The sequence below is a fragment of the Periophthalmus magnuspinnatus genome, chromosome 16 (genome assembly GCF_009829125.3).
Source record: "Periophthalmus magnuspinnatus isolate fPerMag1 chromosome 16, fPerMag1.2.pri, whole genome shotgun sequence".
Classification (NCBI taxonomy): Eukaryota; Metazoa; Chordata; class Actinopteri; order Gobiiformes; family Gobiidae; genus Periophthalmus; species Periophthalmus magnuspinnatus.
The window spans coordinates 16762061-16780823 of record NC_047141.1 but is presented as its reverse complement, the minus strand read 5'-3'; the positions used below and the strand labels follow the sequence as shown (position 1 = coordinate 16780823).

The 18763-nt window shown below is 38.6% G+C and overlaps 1 protein-coding gene across 1 annotated transcript in view; it reads right to left on the bottom strand.

Annotated features, from left to right (window-relative positions):
• Positions 1–2534: 2534 nt before the first annotated feature.
• Positions 2535–18763, bottom strand: part of tgfbr2b (transforming growth factor beta receptor 2b) — a 43505-nt gene continuing 27276 nt past the window's right edge. Inside the window, exons 4-10 of the mRNA XM_033981161.2 lie at positions 16919–17214; positions 16183–16431; positions 15981–16094; positions 15366–15503; positions 12582–12723; positions 4377–4504; positions 2535–4121 (exon numbers count right to left, since the gene is read on the bottom strand). Of these exons, the coding sequence (XP_033837052.1) occupies positions 3858–4121; positions 4377–4504; positions 12582–12723; positions 15366–15503; positions 15981–16094; positions 16183–16431; positions 16919–17214 (1331 nt within the window). The 3' untranslated portion in view covers positions 2535–3857. The remainder of the gene's footprint in view (positions 4122–4376; positions 4505–12581; positions 12724–15365; positions 15504–15980; positions 16095–16182; positions 16432–16918; positions 17215–18763) is intronic.

Sequence of the window (18763 nt, the reverse complement as noted above, 5' to 3'; positions counted from 1 at the left end):
CCAGCTCTCAGCTCCCTGCACCCAACTCCCAGCACCCACCACCCAGCTCCCTGCACCCAGCTCCCAGCCTTTGTCTTTTGTTAATAAACCCTGTTAAGTTTTGAGTTCACTAGTCTACACCTTTTTTTGATCTTTTGCGTTCTGCATTCACTTTGATTCACCGTTGACTGCTAAATCGTTAAACATCAACTTTATTTTAAAATCCTTTTTTGGCTACGACTTTAATCTCAGAATATTATAACTTTACTCTCATTTAGTTACGACTTTAATATTGAAATGTTGAAGCACCCGCATAATTTATTTTTTTCAATGTGAACCATATACTCCGTCCTACAGTAGTAAAGATTTGAATTTTAAAAGCCTTTAGGTTTAAAAATCTAAATTCATGTTTTGTACTTCTGCTCACCAATCAATGCGCAAATATGACATGCTGAACTTAAAAGCTAAGCCAGTTTCCAGTCAAGTCGCCATTTTCTCCTTTGAAACTCCGGTAAACAATAGAGCTAACAGGTGCATCACATCTGGAGTCAACCTGCGCTAACTCCACAGGACACTTCTTTGCTAGCCACATTTGAGCACAGAAAACAAACTACCAGTGCATATGAAAGATTGGAAACTTAATCTTGGTTGCCCGAAGGAAAATCCACAATGCCAATAATACCCCAACAAACGTTAAGCAAGGGAGGAAAGCTGCAGTTTATAGATGGAAAGAGTTGTCCCGGGCCAATGTTAAGAAGGGGACAGTGCATGCATAGGTCTATGGTTGGTCTATGGGACACCGAAGCCTGTCATTACAGTCGTATGGTACAAACTCTGGTTTAAAAGAATGTCTACACCACACACCATGTCTGAGTCACCACTTTGAGCCCAAGTCCAGGCCACAGCACATTATAAAGAGCCCACTCCAGCTGTTTTAGTGCTGCACTTTCTACTTGTGGGGACTAATTTAGCAGAGGGACTGAGTGGCTCAAGTGATTTAAGTATGAAACAGATTATATTAAAGCAATGACCCTATCACACATTGGTAAAGACGTAATGATCAAATTTTGAGCTTGAATGAGGATATTGTTTTCAGGTAAAGCAACTTTCTACACTTGGCTTGAATATTACAAAACATTACACAGTGGAGCTTCAACACAGCCTGAAATACTCATTCATTAACTCATTAATTCATTCTATATGGAGCAAGAGTGAGATGCTTCTGAGAGGAAAAAGGAAAGATGTAAGCGGCTCCTGTTTCATCCTAAATCATACAATATTAATCAACCTTCAAAAAACAACCCTTCCAGACTGTAGCGCAAGATCTGGAGATTGGGCCCCTAATGTCCTTATGGGAATCAATATACCTTAAAAAAAAGTGATGCAAAATTCTCAAAAGAAATTGTAATTTTACTAATCGACAATCCATAAAAACATGCAAATTCAAGTATTATTTTTCAAGTGTTTTTTTTTACATACTTTTTTAGTGGCACAACCCATATTTATCTTGACATACGAGCAGAACTGGTTTAGACATTGGCAAGGGCCCTAACTCCCTTATAAAGACCATTAATACAATTTAAATATCCCCTTTCCACTAATGGTATTATCCATTTACCTTATTAAATCTCATTTGGAATCTACAAGAGACCAAGAAGGAACCGAGAATAGGCTCAAAATTGAGTAAACCACTATATTTTATGAAAGTCGACCTAGGAATATTTTAGTACCATTGAATCCAGTTGCAGATGTGGTTCTGTACTACACCTCAAACTTAAAAATGGCATGGCATTTCATAACTACTATGAAAACATTGTCTTAAATATGTACTACCCATATTGTCCTAGTGTCATGTCCATGTCACAGCCACAGTGATTCTATAGAGACACAGAGGACTGCCCACCTGTGGGGTAGAAAAATATTTAGACGGAGTTGTTTGGGTTTGTCTGTCTCAGCTCACCCAGATCTCACCCCTGCTGTCTGTGTTTTAAATAAAGTTTTATTCCTTCACCACTCTGGCAGTAGTTGTGTTATGTGGACAGTGTGTGGGGTGGTGCACTTCCTCTGGCATTCCTACAGAGGCCAGCAGGAAGCAGAAAGGAGAGAATAGACAAGCAATAAAAGGAGGTAGGAAGGAGGAAACCATGTAGAACCACTGAAATACACATTTTCTGCTACTTTTAACAAACAACTATGCAAATAGAGTGCTGAACACAAAAAAACATATGGTATATTTTTGTGCCCCACTTACGGATGTGTTTTTTTACCCCATGGTTTTGTCATCAAAGAGTCTAAATCTAATTAGAAAAAAATGTAAATGTCTTTATGGCTGCAGTTTGTTTGGGCTATACCTGGGTTGTGAAACAATTACTTTTTATATTTATATAAAACCACAAACAGCTAGACACATTTCATTGTATATACACAAATATGTTTTATTTAATAAACAATTTACAGTATATTACATATTACACATATTGAAAGTATATAAGGCACAACTTTGGCACACTCCTATATTTTAAGTAAATATAGACAAACATTTTTCAAAAATACAATTTTTATAAAGCTTTCAATATTTGCATTCATACAATAAGTGGAAGGAATCGATTTCCCTTTTGATTTGTACATCTGTACACTGTGCTTGTTTGTCTGGCAAACAACTGCTTTAAAACATAAAACATTCAACACATTCACTTAAAGAGGCCACTTAGTTATACTGCAACAGACAGCGGGAGGTTTGGCTCACAGTTAGGCACAAAAAGGCAAGGCACTTTTTCTGATAATAGCATAAGAACATTTAAATAACACGTGTAAGGTGCAGGTAAAGTGCACACGGCTGTCTTTGGTTCAATACTTGTCCTGATGATGATATAAGGTATCCTATGCTGCTACACACCCTGACAAAGCCTGACCAGTCATCAATTCCAGTAATATGGAAATATTATGGAAATACCTTATGAAAATGCAGGGCTAGCTCCTACCTCACATTATCACGATGCATGCCAAAATCTTAAAACAATCAGTAAACTTGATATGTATACTGCACTTTTAAATTATACCAATAAAACAGTTTAGAGACAAATAAAGCAAAAACACATGATAGCTTTAGTATTGACCTATTTCAAACACTGTTTCTTTGGAAGCTTCCAGTTTTCTTTGGCTTGTAAGCTCTCTGAGTTTGTGCCTGCAGAATAAAGCAGTCCCAAAAACATGGTGGCTCATTCATTGTCCTGGAGATCAACTCCTCGTCACCACAAGTCCATCCATAAGTGCCCACACTGCATAAAGGTGCGACCTACATTTGTTAAGTCCACTCAAATAACAATATTTAGACTTGAAGTAGTTTGGTCTAGTATGTATATATATTTACATATTAGGTTCAGATTAAGCCAAAATCTAAGCCTAAAGAAATGCATCTGCCAGTGGAGTAAGATAATCGCACTAGAAATAAGAGACATAACGCCTTACTGCACTGACAGTTTCTTTCTGAAAAACATTTTGTTCAGTTTTAGCTTAATCTATATTTAAAGGTGCACTATGCAACTTTTTGGTGATGGTTCCGCCACCAACTTGTCTCCATGGAAATGACATTGCATTGCCTAGAATTTTCCACAGAATGGCATTAAACTTAACCATTTTACATGTATTAAATGACTTTAATTGCTTTTTCTCACCAGGCCTCACCTGTAACAGAGAACATTTTATTACAAGCAGGCAAAGCAATAATATCTCTATGAAGACATGAAGGTGGGGTATCCTCCTCCAGAAAAGTTACATATTGCACCGTTATATTTCAACTACTCCAAACTCCAAATATTTAATTAAAGTCAACTCATGTAGTAGATCCCTTTTTGCAGTGTTTTTTATGTCATTGGGGCTTATTGCTTCTCATCGGAGACAGAGCAGTCCACAGCGATGATGTCTTGTAGCTCGATAATCTTGGTCTCTCCTGGGATGTCCACCTCTATGGGCAGTTTGAGCTCCTGTTCAGGGATCTTCTCGTTGGAGGAGCTGCGTGAGGAGATCTTGTCCACTTGGTCCTCCAGCTCGTAGATGCGCTCAGCTACACAGTGAGCGGTGAGGCGGGCTTCTGGGTCGTGGTCCCAGCACTCCTTTATGGTTGTACAGATCACAGCGACACCCTGTGGATACAATGGGACAATGTTAGACTCATCACTGCTACTGGCATTGTGTCTTTGGAAATGAGACCTCACCCAGTTTGCCTTTAAAATATTCACACATATTAGATAATTTGTATAAGGTATTCTACTATACTGCAAACTAACTGTGTATACATTAGAAACATAAATGTAGCCTATATATTTATATATTAAACTAAAGTTGAAAAAGGTCTATATCTATACACACACACACACACACATCCCTATGTGTCTTACCTGGTGCCGGAGCCATGAGTCTGGTATCTCAGGTCGTCCTCTGTCCCTTAGCACATTGTCCTTCATGCTCTCCACACAGGGGTGCTCTCGGACCTTAGAGCCATATGCAGGCTCATACTCCTTCACCTCTGCAATACACAACAGACAAGACCCTGATTCAGTAACATCATCTCTCCTGTACAAATATTTAGTTGAACATCAGCCACTTTAATAACCTTTAATAGCAAAGGGTTGAATTCTGTCAACTGGACAAATGTTTTTATTTCACCACTCATCCAAGTAGCTTCTTCAGTTCTGGGTTCTGGTAAGCGAATATCTGTCTGAAGTTAGGAGGTAATTACACTGAAACTAACACACTAGTAGCAATCATTCCTGGCACTAACAAGCCCTCTAGCACCTACCAGCATAGCCTGATTAGCCCTTACATTTTCTTTATTTTGTTTTTTATAATCTTTTTACTACATGTAAGAGAGAAGTGATAAAACATGAAGCTTCCTTCTTTATGAACTCAAGATACAACCACAGCTGTCCAACAAAAAGCCATACCCAACATTTCTGCTTTTCATCTCTTTAAAATTGTAAATTTCTATCTAGATAAAGAAGACAGAGAAACAGGTGCTACAACATGTGTTAGTGTCATGTAACGTGTATAAGCCTCCTACTATGAGCTCATCCCACCATAAACCACCATCTTACTGCAGTCACAACCACTGACCATTAGGCATTAAAACACAAACAGCAGGACGTCTCTATGATACACGGAAAAACATTTGATGGATGACTGTTTTTAAGACCCCTAAATCGGCTTCTGCTTACAAAGAAATAAGTTCAACCTCAACATCTGAGCACAGACTGTCGCTCTCTCTCTTCTCATCTTGTGTGAAAAATTAGCATGGAAGAGTTGAAGCATAATTTTGCAACCATGAAAAATGAACAACAAAGTTTCCTGGGAAGACTTCCAAGCCTCGTGAAACTGCCTTAGCAGCTGCAGTCTGTCCTAAACACAAGACGCTCACAGTTGGCGTAAAATGAGCCACTTGTCTCTGCAGCGTCTGGGCTAAAGTGATGAGAAGCAAATATTTAACATGTAAAGGCATCAGAGGTACAGTGTACGGGGAGACTGGATATGCAAGATTTGATGCATTACCATTGCACAGATCCAATGTTGTGGATTTGGGATACCTAGATATTTATGTGCATTGTGGTCGATGGCCAAGCTATTAGGCCAAGCTACGGGTAAGGTTTGTGGAGAGGTGATGCTGCTCACAGTAACAATGGATGTTTTTCAAGGTATTTTTTATGCTTTAAAGCCTGTTTTGAATACACGCAAAATATACGGGTTTAATGACATACTCAACATTTTAGGCAAAGCAATATCATCTCCATGGAGACTAGCAGGTAGCAGACCTCAAGAAAAGTTAGTGCACCTAGGCCCATCCAATCCTGAAAGCAATTATCAACAATCCTACTAAGCAGCATCTCTATACATACTAACACAGGGACATGTCAGTACTGAACATATTAGAAGCCAACACTAGGGCTGCATAATGATAATAATCAAATGGAAATCAATTTCAATTGGTGCAACTATAAAATTGCAAAGGCTGCATTTATTTACACAATAGAATGTTCTCTGCAAAGAAAAATATGCTTATATCCTATTTTTTAAACATGCAGTATGTTGCAAATCTCACAATTGGAATATGATTGATTTTTAAAACCATGCAGCCCTAGCCAACACTACTTGCATGTATCTGTCATATTTGGAGAGGAAAAAGTCTCTAAGCGTTGGTCTCAAACCACACTAATTCATGCTAAAGGGGAGTGGAACACTGCGAGTAAAAGAAATGTATTATACTACATGATTTCTGGTCTGGGGCACTACAGCTTCATATAAAAGTGTGTGGTCTGGACTCGGGAAGTGGGATGGTTGGAGCAGGAAGCTGAAGGCAGGGATTGGAGCGTTCACAGAGGAGCTGACTCTGCTCTTCCTGTTGTTGACGTGTGGGACTTCCTCTGGTTTTTAAAATGTGAAACCACCACCACTTTTACCCAGGAGCTGATCAAAGCCAGGCCTGGCATTGTGCACTGTTTGAATCAAGTTTGAATCTCCTGGGGTGGGTTAGGGATACCACATTTGTCCAAGAGCAAACCAAATCAATAAAAGGTAAGACATGTAATACAAATTAAATCTCGTACGGCCAAATACATTCATTCATTTAATTCTAGATGTTTTTTGTTTTTTTTTTGTTTTTTTGCTGTTTACTATTGCTGTTAAAATTGAATTATGTGACCTCCAGGCACACCACTGCACATATAACAAATCAGGTCTGTGAGCCAAGCCTGCTCACTCTAAAAATGCACTTCAAATGTTACACAGTGGTAATATAATGCTTAAATGGCAGAAATGCATTGTTCACCATTTAGGGGAGTTCTCCAAATTGAATTCAACAAAAAATGTATGAATTTATCTTTATATATGGACTACATTCATTAAATAAATGCAGATATTTTTATTGTCAAAAATCCCTTGAATAATATGCATCTTTACTATTAGCAAGCTTGTCTCTCCACAGAGCTGACTCGTAACATGCCCGGTGGAGTGCCTGTTGTCATTATAAATGCTACGCAGTGGGGCTTTAATAGTCCCAAAAGGTCAAATGCATTCACTAATTTAAATAAAGATGTGTCTTATTGCTTAAAAATACACTGAATAACATGTACCTTTACAATGAACTAGCTTGTCCCTCCGCAAAGCCGACCATAAATGCTACACAGTGGTGCTTTAATGCCAAAATTAGCCCGAAATAAGCTGTATTGAATCACATCCTCCCCCAGCCCTATACACTAAGCCAATAACTTTGTTGTGTCCACCTGTTGACAGTCCAAAGCTTGATGTTTTTTTCTCTTAGATCCAGACAGTAATCCAGCCGCTGACCCCAGGCTACAGTGGTCTCAGACACTTAATCTCAAAAGGAAACACTCCTAAACTCCTTTTTACCCTTACACAGGAGAGAACAGAGTTTAAGCAACATTTCACTAAAAGAAAAAAAAGTTGACTTCATATAAAGCTTCAAACCAGCTGTCCACGGACCACGCCTTATGGATGAAATGATAGGCCCCACATCTGTGCGCTATATGGACAGAAATATATCCAGGGACATGTGCACATAGTGTTACATGGGCCAAGTGGGGTTAGGAGTTGTCAATCCAGGCCAATAACTAAATTAAATACCTGTATAATTTTATTGCAGGTTTGAGGGGCAAAGGGCGGGAGACTATGATAATGATAATACATGATTCACGCTTTGGTCATACTCACTGGTGCAAAAGTGGCCGTCACTCTGTGCCACTGGCCTCTCTGACTAAAATCTACAATACAGACAAGGTGGGTGAAGTGTTTTGCTCAAGAAACTGATGGAGAAATGTATAGCTTAGATCAAATTGGCAACCTTATAGTAGTATAATGCCATTCACTGACATTTTATTTCACTCAATCAAGTCATTTGGAAATTACTTCAACAAGATTTAATACACAAGAACGAGACCCACTAGGTATACTCATAATGGTGTGGCATGTCATAATTTACATTTTTAATAGCTTTAGCAAAGCCTTTAAAGATGCGCCATGTAACTTTTCTTGTGAAGGGTGTGTCACTTGAGATGCTATTGCTTTGCCTGGAATGTCCAACAGTAAGGCATTAAAATGATTTATTTTTATAGAGACAAGCAAGTGATGTCTCCAGTCCATGCTACAAGTCAGATCTGTGGAGTGGAGAGTCCATTTACAATAAGTATAACTGAGCAATAAAACACCTGTATTTGAATAAATGCTAAATACTGCCATACACTGGAACATTGCAGGCAAAGCAATATTATCTCCATGGAGTCGAGCAGGTGGCGGCCACTACAAAAGCTACATAATACGCTTTAAATAATTTTTTTTGGAGTTGATGCAAATAGAATAACAGATAGTTGAAAGAAAATACAAAAGTGATGTGTTTGTTTTCATCCGTAAACATGACAGACACGCTATCCATCCAAAACAGGTCCTGAGAAGCATTGTGCTCAGCTGAACCCTGGAGATAGCTGTGGTTAGATTCCTGTGGCGTTGGTTTTGTGGCTAACACATTAGTGAGCTGTGAAAATTAAACGTCACGGCTGCCAGTCTTTTTTTTTTGTTTTGTTTTTTTTTTCAAACGAGAGAGAAACATACGGGATACACCCTTATTTAGCCAACAACACTGAAGTCCTGTTTGGGCATGCAATAACTAGTGCACTTTCTTGTAAAAATGCAAGGTTAGCTCATTTTCTGCATGGTTAAATCTGTTAATCCTACACATCTGTTTTCACTGATGCAATTATGATAACGCTAAGCTCGGTTTCCTGTTTGTCTGAGTATGTTATTTCAGCCTCTGTGGTTTTGACACCTGTTACAATAAGAACGCAATTCAATTATCATCTTTTTTCAGCTAAGACAAGCTAAGCACTTTTAGCCTGCAGCTGTTGCTAATCTTCTGTCTCATATGGAAAATAATTGTCTAATTTCCCCTAAACTATTCAAGCGACAATCCAGTGCCCAGTCTTTCTATGTTTTTCTATGTTGTTGTTGCCAAAGTCTGTTTCAGTTCAAATACTGTGAACGTTTGGCACTTAACATTGTGGCATTACCCAAAGTAACCCTAACGCCACACCCTCCAAGCTAAATCAGGCTACCTAAATAAAAAGTGCACTACAACTGACCACAACAACAAGCCAAGCACGATGGCAGTGCTTTATGCACCCATTTTATTTGGCATCTGGATGATATGTATAAATATAGAGACAAATGACTTTCACTAAGTTAACTGCAGTGTATGTAGAGCACACACAGTAGTTTAAATGGCATAATATATTCTTTTCAGAAGGGTTGTAAATAAAGGATGCCTACTCAGTTTATTTGGGCCTATACAAAAAATAGAATACAAAAAAAAAAAAAAAAAGACAAATTTGGACCTTCCCTGAATAGTTTTACTATGGGTGTGATCTTATCAGAACTAGTATACAACTGTTTTATTTATTTATCTATCTATTGATTTATCCATTTATTTATCTATTTATTTATTTATATCGTAGTGATACTAAAAATGGTATACGGCTTTTCCTCAGAATTGAAACCTTTTTTTTTTTTTTTTGTGGCAACCCTATTTTTAAGCTAAACTACCCCCAAAATAACCACCAATGAAGAAGGCCACAGTGCAGGAAAAGTGACAGTGACACCATCAGTCCTGCATGATATTCAAAAAACTTTATTGTCTAGCTGTATGTGACCAGTTTTACTCAATCAGGAGCTGTTGGACTAATCCTCTACCTGTAGACCAGTAGCCATGTGTATGTTTTAGTTTAGTTTGCTTGAAAGAACCACATCTTCCTGGACTAAACCATCCCAGACACAGGAAAAACACCTGGAGTGTCTTTTTCAAACCTAGGATTATTTTTGCCAATGTGTCTACTCCACACCACATCATAAACCTGCTCTGTAAATGAAATGGTACAGACAGACCTTTAAACGTAACCACAGCAACGAAGAAACAAGACTTGCATCTCTGAGCGCTGTTGTTGGGGTGGAGACATGTTCCACAATGAAACAGGACTGGACAGGGGCCACTGTCTGCCTACCTCCTCTGGTAGTCAATTCAGAGAAAAGCAGAGGATGGAATGTGTCTGTCCCGTCCCAAATGTCTCGAGTCAAAATAAGGGGGAGCAGTGGTCAGACAGGAGAAGTAATGTTTTCATATAGGGCAAGTTTTAGCAGATTTGGGTGTATAGTTTGTCCAAACCACAATACCCAATGTAGTTAAGAAATGTTGTAAAGTTGTTTTTGTGCTTGAGATAATGCCAATAAGAAACTAGAATACATTTTCTAAAGATATTTGTCAGTTTCAGGCTCTGTACCATATGTGGTATATGTGCTACGTAAATAAAGTGGTCATAGTCATACAATAATCTACTATAGCAAATGCTGCATGTTCAGCTTTTTCACCATTGTCACAGTAGCCAGTAGAATTATTATTGTAAATGAAAAACCAAGCGAAATAATGATTCTTGCCTTCTGACTATTTATTCATACACATTTTTTATATAGTATTGGGTTTAGTTGAGTTTATTAAAGTTAGCTCCTACTGTATCGGTATATGTTAACATACAGTAAGAGATTAAATCAATAGGCTAATTCACATGAGAACTTGTCCTAGAATGGTGAAAGGTGCTGTACCTGATCTTTAAAATGTGAAAAACAGAAAGAACTTTAGATGCAAACAGCACACCATGGTCTCATTTTGATTCCAAGAGATGCTTTTTACATACATATATCTGTGCTAGGGTTTTTCTACTATGGAAACAAATCATGTAGAGACACTTTCATTTCCACATAGAAAACATTGTCTTCTACTTAACAGTCAGTCTTGTGATCTTATCTGTAGCACTCTGGAGCAGTGACTTTTAAGTATTTTTAATCTCTTTTCACTGAGCCTTCTCTATGGTCGCAGGTACAGTATTGTCAACGCTCTCTGCCCAAACAAGGCCATCAGAGCAGCGGCCCGCACATTTCAGACATTCCGCAGATTCCCCTGGACGAACCTGGGGCCGAGGTGAAGCCTTGGTTTTAGGGCTGATACACAAGCCCCCAGCCTTCTCATAACAGGAAACAGCCATGGTCCTGTCTGCTGTATGTAGGTCACACACATGTAACAAATGTACGACTACAAATGTCATCATGTACGGTAAATTTCTGACTATTGAGCGCACCTGAATATAGGCTGCACCAGCGGTACATAGAGTTTTAATTTAAGATACGCTTTTCTTCAAACTGCCTGAAAATCGGCACCAACATACCATCAACACGGGATAAACATACCTGCAGGTTTAGAAAATAAAAGAGTACCAACACGGGCCATCTGCATTTATATCCTCTGAAAGCTTTCGTCGTCTTTTTACATTGACTAAGTTCTTCCCGCTGCCGCCTCCAACATCCCACCATCGATTCACTGAAGCCAAGCTTACGTGCAGTGGCTCTATTTCCTTCTTTGATGCCAGATTGATTGCCTTTAACTTAAAAGCTGCATCATATGCGTTTCTTTGTATGTTTTCCATGATGAGGGTGTGTGCATGATGGGCAAAATGACAATTTAAAATAAAAACTAGTGTATTCTTCAGCACAGCGTGTCTTGCTTGTACATTTACTGCTAGACATTACCCAGTAAAAATCTATAAATTAGCCTCACCGTTGTATAGGCTGCATGGTTCAAAGGGTAGGAAAAAAGTAGTGGCTTATAGTCTGGAATTTACGGTACATGAAGCAATGCCCTTAGCACAATGAAAGTTAATGGACTAATGACTCAACTTGTAAAAAGACTACAGTCAGACCAAACATTAAGCCATTATTACACTGCATGCCATGTTTGATATAGATCAATTAAAGCCCCACCATGTAAGATTTCAGCCAAAAATAGGCTGGAATAAAAGTGTTTACTTAATTAGAACCTTGAAAAACATGCATTATAACTGTGAGCATCTCTCCACAGACCTGACCTGTAAATTGGTATGAGTCCACCCGCTTATTTAGCACATCTAAAATACAACTTAAACTGCCCAAAGTGCTTCACACAGAAAACAGATATACAGAAAATATGACATATTGGCAAAGAACAATAAAACAATAAAACACCAAGATATCCTGTAGCTAGAATTAAACGCCATGGAGAAGAGGTGGGTTTTTAGTGCGGTCTTGATACAAAACTACACTTGATATTTGATGCAATCATGACATATAAACAGCTTTTCTACAACCAACTTTCCCAGAAAAGGTTTATATATAGTACCTTGAATTATATGGTATTACTACACAGCTTACACCTTTTCCAGGTTATAAGAATTACTAATGGAACAATGGGGTTTGAGGTTTCACTTGTGTGATGTTATTTTCATCTCTCCAAAGGTCTCTCAATAATGACCTCACTTCCTGTCACTGAGCCACTGCTGTTTGTTGTTACAGCTCCACAAAAGTGCCATGAGTCATCGCAGTGGCCTTCCCTCCCTATGTTATGCTAGCCCCCGTGTCACTTCCTGTTTACCTCATCTCATGACATCATCCCATCCCATTGGAGCTAATGATGGGCTTTGTTTGTTTGTGTAGTTTGGGCTGATGTGGTGGGACCCTGCACTGACCTCCTACAGCCTCACAGCGGGACGTCATCTCCCAAAGAACCAGAGCCATGGAGTAAATATCGGTCTGTTTGAAGGACTCCATGTTCTCCAGGTTGAGACGTGCCTCCAGAACCTCAGGGGCCATGTACCGCGCTGTGCCTACCTGCAACAGAGGCAACAAAGGAAGGGTTAGGTATGGTTTGCATACAGATACAAGAGGGTTTTCAAACACATTTTTCATAGTTTTATTATTGTGAATGTAAATTTTGAATAAGCATGTCATAGTCATTGTTTTCTGTTTTGTTACATTTAAAGGTTAACTATGCAAGTTTTCTGCTGGGAGTTCTGCCAAGTGCTTGTCTTGATAAAAGTATTATCGCTTTGTCATGAATGTTCAACAGTATGGCATTAAATCTTAGATTTATTCAATTACATGTGCCTGCTTGACTCCAGGGACATAGGTAAGTTTAATGCCACACAATGGAACATTCTAGGCAAAGCAACAACTCTGTGGTGACACAGGGCCTATCTTGTGCATAAGTACAAGATAGGTCCTGTCCTAATGCTTGAACTTATGCACTTGTGCATTTCAGATGTATGTTCACATGAAGTGCGCAGGGTGTCCTTCATTACTCTGTTCTCTACACACTTCCAGCAAGTGTGGAGCGATGCAGACTTCAGGTAAATGTATTTCCCACAATACGTTTCACTAGAATGTTTTCAAACTGCGCTTGACTCATACCGTCTATAGTTGATCTATTTCATAACAGATCCATAGACTTTAAGTTCAAATATATGTCTGACAAAACTCCAACTCTGTGGGAGCTTGTGTCGTTTAGCTGTGCTGAGTGTCTGGATTGGAATAAATCACGTTGTGATACAGTAAACTGTACCACAGTCTGTCTTTGAAGTCCTTCAGCTGCTTGACAAGGATTTACATTACACAGATCAAACACTACATGAACACTGGCCTTACAATAGAATATAACTGTGTTTTACATTGGAATAGCTACCACACATGCTGCAGTCAGTAAATATAAAAAAAAAAAAAAAACTTGCTTAATCACTATATAAAGATGCAATTAATTATTAAGTAAACTGTTATTTTCTTTATATAGTATGATACAATTTGACCTCATTGCATTTGACACAGAACTTTACAAATGATTTAATACAAATTCAAGCAATATTGATTAGGCAAACATAAACTCACTTTTGTCTACTTCGCATAGGCAGTGGGCGGATAACTTTGAATTCGTATAGTTTCCTAAGGTGACAGATTTTGTGGAAATATACTGCGTTTCAAGAATTCTTCACTTTCATAAAGTCTATAATTTCTAGCTACCTAAACCGTCTCCATTCCACAGTAGGCAGCAGGAAAAACATGATGCATAAATTCTCACCTTTGTTGCTTTAATGAGTTGTATGTTTGTAAGCTACTTCCTTGAAACTGTGTGGGCTACAGTAACTTTACTGCACAGTATTTTAAACACATAACGACTGCACAAACTCATTATAATTGCAAAGTGCATTGTGGGGATTTCCAGCTCACAATCAAGACCAGAACTAATGTTATAGTTTCACACATGGACGATTTAACTATGCTGAGTTTCTTTTAAAGCAAAATAGGAAACACGGAAGGGCGAAAGGAACAATTATTAAATATTACTATTTGTTGAGTGTAATTGTTGATTGTTGGTTCTATGATTTGATGTCAAACACAGCAACTGTTTACCATACATATATAAGAATATGCTTACACAAATGCATGTATTTCTACCCGTATGTATTGTATTTATATAGAAATGACTAATCACTCATGTTATGACAGTGGCAGACAGTGAGAGGCTCATACACAGTGCCTTAAGGCTGGTACTTGTCGCAACAAAGTCCTTTCCTCCTTTTCTCCACTCTGCTGCCTGTCTATGTCAGATCTGTGTCAGCAAACATAATGTATCCCATCAAAACATGCTCAGGAGACACCAGGAACAAGGCAAAATAAACACAAGAGCGACAAAAAGCATTGTAATTTAAGGTTTGGGTTGCAAACAGTCAGTTCATAATAGCAGTTGTTCATTTAAAACCTACAATTGTATATATCACACAGGGATTTCAGATTAGAAAACAGAGGTCTCAAAGGTCCCAGACCTGAGAAGGGTATTAAGTTGTGTGTCTGGCCCATACAACATTTTAAAACAAAACTGTCTTTTATTTTTTTTTCTTTTGATCCAGATACCACTACTCAATACTGGTCTAACCTTACGTATACAACTTGTCGTGGTATACATATAACGACTGATCCATGGAGTTGTGGGGTGATGGTCTAATGTAGTAGTGTGAAGGGCAGAGGGAGTGGTGCATTGTCCGGGTGTCATGGCTCAGATTATTTTTCATTATTCATGTAGGAATGTAGTATTACAAACAGAACAGCCACATGAGTCTAATATGCTGCTGGTCAAGGTGTCTTTTGACACAAAACAATTAAGAAATAGCCCTAAAATGCACATGTGTTAATTCAAATTGGTATTTTGCCAAACAGTATCAATACTGTGTACTGATTCTGTATTAATATATCAGTACTGGGGATCAATATCCTCATCCTAGTTTCGAGACCCAACATTCAAATTTCATATTTTTTGGATGTGTGTGCGTTTTTCAACATTGTTTAGAATGACATATACAATGAATGCACATATTTTGCCCAAGAACAATACTAAAAAGTATCACATAAGTAAAATATTTTGTAAACTTGTGTTGCTCCTTTATGGTTAATATGGTGTTGTATGTTACTGTGTTGGTGCTGACCTGCCCACTGTTGGCGAGATCATCCACTGACAAACAGCTGTCCAGTCTGAGAGCCAGACCAAAGTCGCACAGACAACATGACAGGTCATTCTTAACCAGGATGTTGGAGCTCTTCAGATCTCTGTGCACAATTGGTACCTGTGCACAAAATGGAAAATGTCATATACAAGACAAAAAAGAGACTTTCAACTATTTCACATAATTGTCTGGAAGTATAGTATAGTTTCTTTTAGCCATTATTCCTTTTCTGGATTTTAAAATTACAATTATTTTTTATAAAAAACCCAATAGTGCATTAAAATACTACTAAACTGAAATCAGACCACTACACGCTGTCTGCATCTAATTATTGACCACAAACCCAGAAACAAAGAGCCAAAAAGTGAGTGTGGATTGACTGAGTGATAGGGTTTACCCCTCCTTCACTTTTCCATATAAAAAAGCTATTCTAAAGCTGTGCATGTGGCGTAAAACTAGCCATGTGCCAAAAAGTTTGTGTGAGAATGTTCAATTTAAATACCTACTTCCTTCTTTCATGGTTTGAAAATTGTGTAATGTAGCGTGAAAGTTGTCATTCTAATTTCTATTTTGATTAATTGATTGAACAAGCCAAACCTTAGGCCGTCCACAGGGCAGGTGGTCACTGTGAAGGTGAGCCACTCCTCGGGCCAAAGAGCTGCTCAGCACCTGCAGGTCCTCATAGCTGATCACATGACGCGTCAGATACTCCTGTGTACAGAAGGGATAAAATCATAATAGTACCAATATCATTTTGTACACCACAGACTACATACTCAAAACATGACCTGTGCCTCACCTGTAGATTTCCTCTGGGGTGAAAGGCCGTGATGAGCCAGTATTGTCGATCGACCTTCCTCTCCTCAGCAGTGAGAAAGTGCAGCACATTTTCATGTCTGAGGTCTGTGTCAGAGAATATGTCCTTCTCAGTTTTCCAGGAGGCATATTCTTCGTACGGGAAGATCTTAACCGCGACCGTCTCAAATTGATCTGACGTGCTCTGCTTCAGTTTGGCCTTGTAGACCTGAGCAAAGCGACCTTTACCCACCTGCATGGCACAGTTAGACACCGTTAGAAATGGGCTCTTCAGAAGACAGCCAAGGCTTTGTGCCTTGTTAACAGTTGGGGGGATGCAGAACTTGAAACAAAGCAGAGTTGTTAAGTGGGATAAAATGTTAACACCTTTGTACATAAAGCAGCCTGTTTTTCATTGCTGCTTGACTGAATGGAGCTGATTCAATGTATCACACACACTGGGTGTCACTGGGAAGGTTCACATACATCACATAATCTTGGTTAAGCAGTTATTATTGCATTTTCTTTTATTATTTCATACCAATCATTATTTAATAATTAAGTGTATATTCTAAATATTAACCACAAGTGTACTATTCAAAAAGTAGTAGAAGTTTCAAAAGAACCACTATGGGCAAGGGCACAGCATTGAGGTTACTGGCCATCTCAGAGTGCAGTGGTAGAAACAACAGTTTAAGTACTAGCATATCTAGTAGTAGTAAAAGTAGTAGTATATTTACCAGCAGGTCCAGCTCTATGGGCAGGGGCTCTGTGTTATGGTTGAGGTTGTTAGCATGTGTTGAGCTGCTGTCTGATCCATTGTCCATCATGATTGCACAGCTCTCACTGCAGTCCAGTCCCCCCACCTTCCTCTTCTTCACCCCACTGTCCCACTCCGGGCTCAGGCGCTGCCGGGACACTCTGTACCAGTAGAACATGCCCAGTACCACCAGTCCCACCAGGAGCAGAGGCAGCAGGCTGACCAGGATCACAGACAGGAACTGGTTATCCTGGGAATCATCGGTCGGGCCAACAACTGTGAAGAGAGAGAGAGAAGGTCATCATTATTTTCTTTATCTTGTACAGAGTCATGCACGTTTATACCACAGTAAAATTTTCACAATTAAAGTTTTGCTACTACTGCTGCTACTACTACAACAACTACTACTACTGCTGCTTACTTAATAATAGTGCTCAATGTTACTACATGTACTAAAGCTTCCACTGCTTAAGTTACTATAGTAGTAGCTGTTTCTTCTTTTGCTCCTTGTACTTCTACTGAATCCACCAGTTGTACTACTACTTCCACTATGACTTACTACTACTTGTACCGTTATTTTACAAACTAATCTACTTGAAAGCATCACTACAATATAGCCAAATGCATTGAAGTCATAGGTAGTATTTTGCATTCTACGCTCGTAAGTTCCCCACATTTATGAGATTAGAAAGTGCTTGTGGTTTGACATTAAGACAGACTTTGATCTCTCACTTGAAAGTTAGACCTTAATTTACTGATGACTGCGGTTTATTCTGCAAACATGAGCTGGCACTGTTTGATAGAAGGGCATCTGAGCCAGGAGGACAGACGAGTTCAAACAGGATTCACATTTGTCGGCTCATGAAAAGGACCGCATTTAACTAGTGTAATTAGGTGAGATTTTTACAGAATGAAATCGATTACATGTTGGAACGGGATTAGATGGAATAAAAGGCTCTATTCAATGTAGTATTTAGCGAAGGTTTATTAAAAAGTCTGTGGTGATGGTTAATTCACGACGCATTTTTCTCTGTTATGTCCTATTTTTTTACACTGTGTTCTCTTCATGAACCTTAAAAAGAGGGTATTTTACGTCTGTGGGATATTAACTGCTAACACATAACATATTTAGATCACCATGTTACTTGTTTTATAAGTTTTACCTTCATTTTTGACGCTCTGTTAATTAACCTACTGCACATCGCGTCAGGTTTGTGAAGTTGTTGTTTTGTATATTTATGGAGAATTGTCATGTGGGAGCATGGATGACGTAGGTTTGCGGGTTGAACATCGGACAGAATCGTACAGCAAACCCTAAGGAGGATTCAAATATGTCCCGAGAGAGATTGCTAAATTGCTGAAACATGCATGTATGACATCTTCTCAGGAAAGTTTTTGATGAGGGAATGATGTTATATAACCCCCCCCCCCCCTTTCAAAAGTCATATTTAATTGTTTTTAATAAGAAAATAATGACGATATTCATGATCGCCCAGCCCTTTTCAGAAAATTAATACTGAAAGCCAGTTTAAACTGTATTGATCAATATAAGGGAGAATTTTTTTTTTTTTTAAAGTACAATGACATATATTTTTTACAACATATATTTTTCCATTAGCAGCAACTGACCATGGAATCAGTATGAAGGCCTTCAATGAAAACTGTCTGGATTAAACCCACCACAAGTGTCTCATTTATCACCAAAAGTAACAGCAAGGCAAAAGTCAAAATCATTTTTACTACTGTTCTTTTATAGAAAGAGCCTGTGTTTCATTTAGTCTTGTCTGGTCCAGGGCAAATAAAACTGTCTGAATCTACGCCCCTC